Consider the following 11078-nt stretch of genomic DNA (forward strand, 5'->3'; position numbering starts at 1 on the left):
TTTTTTTTTTTTTTTTTTGGTGGGTGTGGGTGTGGGTGTGGTTTGGTGTGGGGGGAGAAGGGTTACCACATGAGGAAAAACTTGAAACATCTTAAATATGAACAGTAGCATATTTCCTAGAAGTGAAGTGCGACATGATTCTCAAATGCAAAATGCAGGTGGTCTGCACACCGAGGGCTTTAAATTAAGTGAAATTACAGAAAAAGTTTGTGTAGCCAACCTAAGGTAGTTGGAGACAGTGGACAAGCTGAGTGCTTTAGTCATTCAAGAAGTACTAATTGGTCAGCAAGTATCTTCTAGGTGAGTCTTGTTTGATTAGGAACTTTTGCATTATGACTGTCTTCAAGAAATCTATACAAAGGGGTACTCAACCGTAATTGTAAGCAGAATGATTAATTGAATGAATTTATCTTTTCCAGGGATCTGTAGCAGTTTCCCTGGAGTTAGATCTCCTTTACTAGGTAGACCCAAAGGTCCCTTGGCTCTCCCTTCTTCATAGACCCCATAAAGCAAGTAACTCCTATTCACTTCCTGTTCTCGTTCCTTCAAACTATTTGTCTACTGGTACAGTTCATAGGCCATGCAGTCCTATTTCTTTTTATGGACCCCTGGACTTTATATTCTGGAACATTATTAATATCAGTTCCAGTACTCATTTCTGTCTGGACTGTAGGAACACCTAACCCATGCTAACATAGAAACAAATCCTACTGCGTATAAAATGCATTCTACAGGCACATGTTGAGAACCTAGGTACAGAAAACATGTTAGTTGTCACACGACATCTAACACAACATAGAGATGAAGTGTCATGAGGTCACCATCATACAGGATTACTGAGTCAATATCAGTTGAAAGCTTGAAGAAGACTGACTGATTGCAGCACAGTGGATGGATCAAAGATTATTTGTCCTAAAAAAATGGCATTGTGGAAGTTGTGATATGATGTTACACAGTCTACATTAATTCAAATATTTCAGGAATTGTAAATATATAGAATTTAGGACGTAAACATACTCATGCTGCTTCAAGCTAGAGCTTAAAAAAAAGTCATTCTGCAGTTGTTTCATAGAAAGAGCGTCCCAGTGCATGAGGCTCCCGCTACTGCAGGGTCTGGGAGGGGCAAATATACACAGCCTCACCCCCCCCCCTTTGCAGTTGCTGCATGAGGACACATATATGGTTTTCCCTAATCATACACATCCTTCCATTCACAAAGAGTCTGCCCATCTAATTGAGAACAAATTGGCTAATGAACAACAGTTGCTACTGATGTTGCATGAATAAATCAAATGAAGTCTCACAGATAGTCCTATAGCATCATACCCTAGTCCCTACACAGTATCACTGCAGTTAATATTGTAACCATGAAACAAGATAACCCATTGCAGGATACAGTAGCATCTTCCAAACATGTGGCATCCATTTCCAAATTCTATGTCAGAAGATGGAGAATGCTTTCCACATGTAATATATTAGGAACAAAGTGCAAAGGACTACTAAATTTTACGCATACTTTGACAATCATAAAAACAATAAGAGGTGGGTCACCTGAATATCTTTCCTACCTATTGATGAAAAAAAACTCAAAAGAGAGTCATGAAAATTTTATAATCAGCAAAAAAGAAAAAAATATATATTAACGTAGTATTAAGGGTAGACAGACATGGTTGACAGCTGGGGAAAATATACAAAATCCATACTACAGCAGGACATGCACTCAGTATGTGAAGTCTACCGGTTACATCCCTTTTAAGCTACAGATCACCCTTGGCCAACCTTGGAACAAGGGAGACCATCCTGCTGAACAAATCAGCCAGGGAACGTGCCTGATGACAGATGATAATCTCAGTAGTACTTACCTCCTTTGTTGATGCACAAGTACCAGCACCATTAAACACACCTTACAATACTAAGCCACAAAAATTAAAGCCATTAAATACTTCCAGCCTTTGTTGACAGGCTTAGTGATGGGAACATCAAGACGTACAGCCAAAGGAAGAAGAAGACCCAGCCTTCTTTGTGGTTGAAGGATTAGAAGGAGGAAGAAGAAGAAAGAAGAATAAAGAAAAGAAAAGGAAGGCTCGATCCAGCCTTCCCAGCGCTGGATCGAGTCCTCTCCTTCCTTTCTTTGCCAAGATTGTGTGGCCCCCACCAAACCTGATATGTTAGAAGTTTTATTTCCTAGGATTAATCTACCCAAGTCCCTTGAGTTAACCCTACCTAATTAGTTAATCTTGTAGGAAACCTAGTCACCTAGGAACCCCCTACATCACTTAGATTGTAGCTCCTTAGTTGCAATACACTTTAGGACCCAAGCAGTCATCAAGTTGTCATTCTCGCCTCACATCAACAGAAGTTCTCCCTCCCGCCATTCCTGATGGCAACACATTCTCAAAGTAACATTCCTCAAAATTTAGCTTATGGTGATCACGGAGGGCTCCCCAAACTGCTCCCAAGTCCAAAATCAAAGTAAATTTTTTCATCAGAACCCATCATTGCAAAGACATTACTTGTTTTCAACAGTTTGGCCAACCAAGACAAATCCTAGTCACCATATTTGTTAAGCACCATGTCTTAATTTTTAAATTTTCAAAAAGCAAGCTACATGGACCACAATCCATGAGTAATTTGCTCCATTGAAATGTAACAGCTGATAATAGTTTTCCAAATTCTGTTTTACACATCAATCTCTAGCAGGGAAATAAAGCCATACCTTTCCAATAATACTTGCATTGCTGAAGTCCAGCTCAGAAGGGTCAATTTCCCAGTCACACTTGTTTGGGAGAGGGGGTGGAACAGGCTTTGGTTCAAAATGGCTGCCATTTTGGCCCTGCAGTAGCCATTCTCAGATATAAGGCACCAGGAGGCATTCAGAATGTATACAATCAATATGTATTCAATGCCATAATGCTAGCATCAAGTAGAGCATACAACAAAGAAAGAAAAAAAAACACATTGCATCTGTACGAAGGTACAAGAAAAATGGTTTAAAGTAGTTCAGCACAGGATGTTTATGTAGGTATAAATTTACATTTGATTTAAGCTAAGAGGAAATATAGTTTCTGGTACGTTAGACTGTGGGTGTGGATCATAGTTGTCAAGGCATTGCCTAGTGAGCCTAGGCCTCCAGGCAGTTTTTTTATTTTTTATTTTGCATGGCAGCCTTGATTGCCTTGGCACCTTGTTGGTGTCACCTTAGTTTTTGAACCCCCCTTCCTCAACCGCCTTGGTTCGTCTAGGTGCCGTGACAACTATGGTGTGGATAGGTAAGAGGTGCATGCTCATTCTAGAATAGCCAAAAATATAGAAAAAGAATAGTTATATCGTATTTGATTGACTTAAACCACTATATATATATATATATATTTAGTTAGTTAGTTCCCAATAAATTCAAAAAGGAGGAGGAGTGAGGCTATTTTTAACTTTGTGGCGACTTTTAGAAGAGACCTTTGAAGTCAGACAGACCCTGGTAATTTTGTTACACAAATGTTCATGATTATAACTGATACCTTAGATTGGACTCCTCTGATAAGCAGCTTTCAAGGGGGAACATCAGTGTTATTTTTTGCAACACCAGGTTACTCAATTATAAGTTTATAACTGATACCTTAGATTGGACTCCTCTGATAAGCAGCTTTCAAGGGGGAACATTAGTGTTATTTTTTGGAACACCAGATTACTCAAAAGCATATGTCTAACTAACACAGATTAGTTGGGACAAGCTGAGTTTGGCAAAACCTGACCCTTCACAGTAGTATGAAGTGGGAAAACAACTATGAAAAGGTTTTCCCCTCAGAGGTTACTGGTGATCTTTTGAATTTCATCCTTCCAATTCCCGTTAAAGTTACATCCAAAGAACATTGAGTGTTACTCAAGCTACCGCTGCTATACCTGCATCCCGCTACCAGTATGATGCTGTCCAACTACATACCTAAAACTGAGGTATTGACTTAATTTGACTAAGATTTCACTGCATCAAATTTGCTTTCTAGCAGAAATACATTTAGCACAGTAGAAACTTTCTCTTTTTGGTGACCTTAATTTCTCAGGGGTTCAAGTACAACAAAACTACAAAGCAAATGAATCCATCAGCAATTACAAGTATAATGGAAACACAAAGACTGAAGTACCAAAACTAACAAGCCATATTTTATCAAAGAAAAGATCGATGGAAGTAATAAACTTACATACGACAAGCCACCATATGATTTCAGCAGCTCGACCATGCTATATTTTTTAGCTCCCTCTGCATCTGCTAGGGGCTGTCAGAATGGAATTCCAATTAGTAAACTACATGAGCCCGATAAAATTGGAGATAAGATTATTCAATTAATAGTACATAATGGCAAAAAACTGTTTCACTAATCTATTAAATTTAAGAACTTTGCACTATGAGAGATGAAGAAAACAATGGATATCTTATCAGAATATATCAACTCTATCAAACAATGTTTCAGACAGCTGAAGCATTTTAGGCATGTGTTTCACGTAATTGCTCTTGCCTAAACTGGAGAAACCATGTAACTACAAGCTTTTAACCAGTGACTCTTTAAATCTCTACATAATCCAGACGAAACATAATACATCAAGACACGCAATAGGTTCTCTGTGTATTATATGGATTTCTTTAGTTGCAGAAGCCTGGTCAACCAAGAAGGAAGCTACTTTCTGACATACTTATTTTTTATTTTTTTCCCATCAAAATTCCTTCTATTCTTCTCCATGTATATTCCCATAAAATAGAGAATAGAACCATCCTAAAAATATCTGGCCTTGGGCTCTAAAGGAGATCAATGCCCTGAAGAAAACAATGTCCCTGTATCACGATGTAGCACTTAAGGGTGCAAATCAGTTCCGACTGTATGAACCCTAACCAGACCGATTATTAGTCAGTTTACTATCGGTATGTTACTGGTTAATCGGTTTGTTATTGGTTAGTTGGTTTATCATTGGTCCTATTGGATCCATGTAGCTGACCCCATTAAGTTGGGATAAGGCTGAGTTTTTGTTGTTGTTGTTGTTGTTGTTGTTTATTGGTCCACCAGTTCATAACCGAACCAATTAAAGAATTCCTAAGCTAAGCAAACCCAAAATCAAAACAATTAATTCGATCTGATTTTCATCAGCCATTTCCAGTTCGGTTTTCAGTTTCAGTTCAAAATCAGCACCCTTAGTAGCACTGAAGCAACATTAAACAATCCATCACGGTAGCTTCACATTGCTCTCTCTACATTCACAATATTCCACTCTCATCTCTACCTTAAAACATACACAAGTTTTTGCTTTTTAAGATGACCCTTCATTCAAATGGGATCCTTCAGTAGAATGGTTCCATAGGAAGTTGGAAGGCCTGAAGAGAAGGGATCTTTTGGAAGAGGGCACTGTACCCTCATAAGAAGTGCACTGCGTCACCACCAAGTGTACAATAGTCTACTGTTTTCCAACCGCTTAGTGTTACTTGAAATGGAGTTTTGGAATGGTGCGTGAGACTCATACAGAGTGAGGGTCTCTGTTTTATATATATATAAATATATAACTTTCGGATTTGATAGATGTCGCAATTGAATCAGAAGGAACTGCACATTCACAATGGCAAGAGCAAGACATTTCAAGAATGGGTTGTTCTCATAGATGCTACATAAGCTCTGTTAGGACTAATCCGTATGTAAGAGTACATGATGAATGAAGCTACATTTGATAAATGGATTTGGCATTTCAAATTGGAAGAGGGATAAATGAGGAGACAATGTCACTGTGCATATATACAATTTCTGACCTGGTAAAGAAAGAGAACTACAGTTTCCTAAGAGATCTTTTTAAGTAGGACGTGCTAGTTCACTCATAGCTTTGTGGAAATGTAATGATACAACCATGCTCTATAATTTTATAATCAAGGTTCACCACCAAAACGGTCCCAATTCTTCTATATCCTCCACATTTTGTTTGTCCATAATTTTAATTTATAAACCGTGTATGAAGATGAATAAATTATGGACTTCTGGTGGTAACCACGTCAACCTGTTAAGGAACAGTTCCCCGTGTAAAACCACAGATCAAAACACTGCACTGCTTGTGGGAGAGTGATGTTTGGGTAATTAATTGGGTACCTCAGCCAAAAGATTGTTTAGTTAACTCGGCATTTCAGCAAAACCAAAGAATTTAGGGTAGAGAGATCAAAATCTCAGTGAGAAGACTGTGTAGCATTGAAATTATATCCATTCATGTTTCAGAACTTCAAATGACTAAAAGACTTTATTATCTGAAATCGTATCCGAAGGAAAGATGGGTGCAATGGAACATAGTAGTGGAAATAAATTCAACCACATTCGTCATAAATCGGCAACCAAATTTTTTTTGAATATATATAAAATCCGAAACATGAACGGATTAACCGCGAAAAGACCTCTAAGCGACGATAAACAGAAAAGACATTTACCGTGTTCTTCCAACGATCTTGGGCATTGACATCGGCACCGGACTCGATGAGGCATTTGGCGACGTCCATCCAACCATGAAGAGAAGCAACATGCAAAGGAGTCCTACTATCGTAATCCCTCGCACGAACAAGAGAACGGTCTTCCTCAAGAAGCTTTCGCACAGCACCAGTGTCGTTCTGGTGAGCGTGCCAGAGTATCAGGGACGTCCTGCTCACCCGAGCTTTCTCCTTCTGCTTCTCTGTTGCCGCTGCAGAGGAAGACGACCCCGAAGGTCCCGAAGATCCCGCAGTCCCGGCTTGCTCCGATTTCCCTTCCCCCTTTCCACTTCCACTTCCACTTCCACTTCCACTTCCACTCCCACTCATCTCAGTTGAATCGAATTGAATGAAAATTAAAATCAAAGGTCGAATTTAGAGTAAATCTTTCCTTTCTTGATTATCTTGTTCTTGTCTCCCTTCGAATTCGACCCTAAGGTGTCCTTTACTGTTCAGACTCTCTGTATGTATGCGCGAGTGTGAGAAGAGTGAGCAATCTCCTCACAAGTCAAACAGATGCGGAGGTCTCTCCGTTCTTGATTTCTTTATTCGCTCTGCACCTTTCTTCTCCACCTTCTTTCTTCTTCTTCTTCTACTTTTCCTTACGAATATGATTCTTGATTTCTTCTTTTATCTGCGATTCTGCTCTCCCTCTCTCTCGTTTTCAGTTCCAGCTTTGACAAGAATGGAATAGGGAAATATAAAATTTCAGGGTCTTTACATCGTGGAGATCTGTTTGTTAATATAAGGATAGCTAGTAGCCAATGAGGCAATGAGAGATAGAGAGGTCAAGGTCAACCACACCCACTGGCACGGGAGTAACAGAAAGCTGAACACGAGTCCCTATCATGTCCCCACCCTTTTAGGACGTCCTCTTCCACTAATGGCTCTCTAACACCACGAATCCCATATGTCGGTCAGGGGTGTTTCCGTAAATAAACATGAGACTCGGAGGAACTCATGGTCCTCGGGCCCGTTTTGGTTCTAACATTGATCTGCTTTAATTGGAAAAGGCCCATTAAATGCCAAAAGGGCCAAAAGTCCTTAATCCCCTTAATGGTTCGATATTTTTGAGCTTTAATTTGGAAGATGCCAGCCTAGTAAGGACCTTTGGTCCGCAATGGCTAGGACTGGATTGGGGATTAAATCCACTCCCACTTTTGGTTGGAGTGTTGTTCTTTGCATGGTTCAAAGTATCGGTACCAAATCGGCCGTATTGATTGACATCGATTTTGATATCTAACCAATTTGAATTGGGAATTGATATAAGAACAAGGGTAAATTTCTTGAAAAAAAAAAAATCTATTTATTATGAAAATAAGGGAAAATTTGACTGATATGACTGATCTAAGATCAACATTGTATCAATATCAACTTAGACCGACACCAATACCGATACTGAAAACTAAATTCTTAGCCCCTTGTATTATTGTGGTACCCCCATCTCATGCTTTTATTGACTCAGGTTTATAGATGACATTATTCATCGATAGTTAGTGTGTAGATTCTCTATACTCAAATAACATCCATGCATCTAAAGGTGTTAATTGGTTTAGTTTTGGTTTAAATGGTGCGGATCGGTTTAGTTCATATTTATTTGATTAAAACCATAACCGCATCATTTACTAAACGGTTCTACTTTCTGAAACCGTGACCGTTTAGTAAACGATTTCAGTTTCCATGGTTTCTTAACGATGTCGGTTTCACGGTTTTAAACGGTTTTAGTTTCGGTGTATTCTATACGGTTTGTAAAACGGTTCACAATCGGTTTGTTATAACTTGCAATCATCTCTAAACTGAATATTATAAGTTTATCAAAAAATAATTGGCAACCACAAATAAGATATTCTATATTAATGATGGTATGTCTTAATTTGATAATCTAGTGCTAATTCTTTACATGATCATTCTCAAACATTTAGAAATAATATCATACAACATCCAAATCCATCCTTTTGCATCATAAAATATTAAAATGACAGGTGGTTCAACCAAAACACCCCATCTATGATAACATAATAACATAGTAACATATATTGATTACAAATTCATGATCTAAAGCCTAAACTTGAACTAAATTGTAATAAATCATACCAAAGCAGGATAGACACTTAATTTAATTGTTAATTGTTATACGGATTAATTGGATCGGTTTAAAAGGTTTTAAATAGTTCGATTTTAAACGGTTTCAATTCGGTTTGAAACCAATAGGTTCTGAGGTTAAAACCGACCCGGCCCATTTAGTTAATTGGTCTGAAACTTGAAACCATAACCGCAACATTTACTAAAAAGTTATGGTTTCGATGTAAACAGATCGATTCGATTTTGATAAACAGTTTCGTTACAAATTCACATCCTTACATGCATCTAACGGTGTTAAAGAGTCCCCATACCCCATTAGTGTGGGTGAGTAAAATCTTATTGAGCAGGTCATTAAGAAATATGGAAAACAAAAATAAAAAACAGAAGAAGATGAAGAAGATAGTGTTAAAAATTTGAATCTTGCTTTTCTAGACAGGATGTGCCAAATCCTTAACAACGTCGCCGACATTACTTTCTTTAATATTTTGAAAATTAGGAATTGAAAGGGACTTGTATATGTGTGTTTGGAGTTAAAGACACTTTCTTCCATTGTTTCTCTACTCCTCATGTTTCTTTCTTCTGTTTGTTTCATTATCATTCTGGATTAGTGTTAGAGTTTTAACCTTAAAATTGAGATGGAGTATTTTGTTTCAGAGAAGCTTGAGGTAGATCCAGCTACAATACAGGGAGAAGTCCTCCATCAAAGGTGGGACATACGATTGCAAGACAGCCTTTCATGTGCAGGAAGAAGATCAAAACGCCAATTTGTAGGGACCTTAAGAACTATTTATGTTAATCAATGAAAGCTAAATAACTGAACTCAAATACAATAAATAGTACTTCTCTACATGTCACCTAATAGATATTTCATATGTTTATTTGTAAAGTTTGTCTTGAATTCTTCACCTATTTTGACATATTTTGGTGGTGATCCGAATATGAAGTTTTCTGAGATTATATTTTCTCCTATTATGATACATGCCAATATTACTATTATTTTTTATATTGCCATTGCTGCGGTGTGTAGATTCTTCCACACATTTAGTATCGTGGGGTAAACCCTCTCCCTCATTTTTTAGTATACCTTTTTGCCTGTCTTAATATAACATCCCTTTTCACATGTACGGCTGAAAAATATGTTAAACGATGATAACTCTTAAGAATAATATGATGAAAAATAAGTTTCAAATTATTTTGAAACCCTCTTTTTACTCTTGACTTAAAGAAGTTTTGAAACCTTTTTTACCCTCAATCTTATTTGATTACATTTTATTGTGGATTGTTACGATTATAGTGGGGGTTGCTACCATATATTTGTGCATTTTTTTTAAAATGATTTTTTTGATATAATATTACTGTGAGATGCCACAGTACCATTACACACACTTTATTGAGCAATTGCATTGGAGAGCCAAGAAGGTTGCACATCCACAATAGAGGTGGTTGCAAATTGTGGTCAGGTGTGTGTGTGTAGAAGGGGAGGGGGCGTGACAAATAAAAGGGGGGTAGAGAGATTACAATTTTACCTTCTCATTTCAAATAAAAAAATTAAGGGAGTGCTCCAGTGTGAACCCTAAAATAGCACAATTGCCAACGGAAACACTAGTATAGATATCAAGATATGCAAAATTTCTATTTTCCATGAAAGGTGGGACAATCATTTCACCACAATTCTATTCTTGTAAAGGGGGCCTTAAGTTTGGATGTGTCTTGCACTTATAGTGGGTTATCCCCCTCTTCCCCTCCTACATCTTCTTAATAAATTCTATGATATTGTCTAGAAAAAAAAAAAAACTAAAGATCGACTCATTTTAAGCCATGTGGCCATGTGGGTTTTCTTATAGTGGAACCCAAAAAAATTATATATTTTTGTGGGTTCAAAGTTGCAAAACCAATCTTTGGACGGAAAGGATCAACCATGTGGCATATTCGCATCCCTTTCCTACTACATGATCCACTCTGTTAAAAGTGTTATATATCCATGCATTTTTAAAATTTGAATTAAAGTTATCCAAAAAAAATCGCCAAAATTGATTTTTTTAAACTAATTATCCAAATATTAGACTATAAACACGAGAAAGCGGAAAGGAAATGTCCATAATCCATACATACATATTCCATACTTCCACGTTAAGATATCTTAAGGTGTTGGTTGCGTTGCTTGCGGGGCTTATTAAAGGTTTACACTTTATAGGTTCCTTGCGGGGCACTCGGACCAGGTATCGTATAATACCTGATGTGTATTTTGTTTATTTAACCATCTTAGCGACTAATGGATGTGGTTCTAACTTGGACCCTAACCAAGTTAACAAAGACACTTAAGGCCCAACTCTTGTTTACCCCATGTATTTGGGCCCCCAACCTACACCACTAAAATTTCCACCTATTCTATACAAGCTTTTGCCATACCTTATGAACTCGTTTGGTTGGTAGGAAATTAAAGAAAAAAATACGGTCGAGGTGGTTCAATTACCATTAAAATAAAAATCTATAATATCTTTATGCCATAAGATAATATCAA

At 37.5% G+C, this 11078-nt stretch overlaps 1 protein-coding gene across 1 annotated transcript in view; it reads right to left on the bottom strand.

The window, feature by feature from the left end:
• The window catches only part of LOC122075294 (integrin-linked protein kinase 1), a 12553-nt gene extending 5352 nt beyond the window's left edge, over positions 1 to 7201 (bottom strand). The window contains exons 1-3 of the mRNA XM_042640265.1: positions 6440 to 7201; positions 4191 to 4265; positions 2717 to 2833 (exon numbers count right to left, since the gene is read on the bottom strand). Of these exons, the coding sequence (XP_042496199.1) occupies positions 2717 to 2833; positions 4191 to 4265; positions 6440 to 6805 (558 nt within the window). The 5' untranslated portion in view covers positions 6806 to 7201. The remainder of the gene's footprint in view (positions 1 to 2716; positions 2834 to 4190; positions 4266 to 6439) is intronic.
• Between the last annotated feature and the right edge of the window lie 3877 nt (positions 7202 to 11078).

This window comes from Macadamia integrifolia, chromosome 4, assembly GCF_013358625.1.
Source record: "Macadamia integrifolia cultivar HAES 741 chromosome 4, SCU_Mint_v3, whole genome shotgun sequence".
NCBI lineage: Eukaryota > Viridiplantae > Streptophyta > Magnoliopsida > Proteales > Proteaceae > Macadamia > Macadamia integrifolia.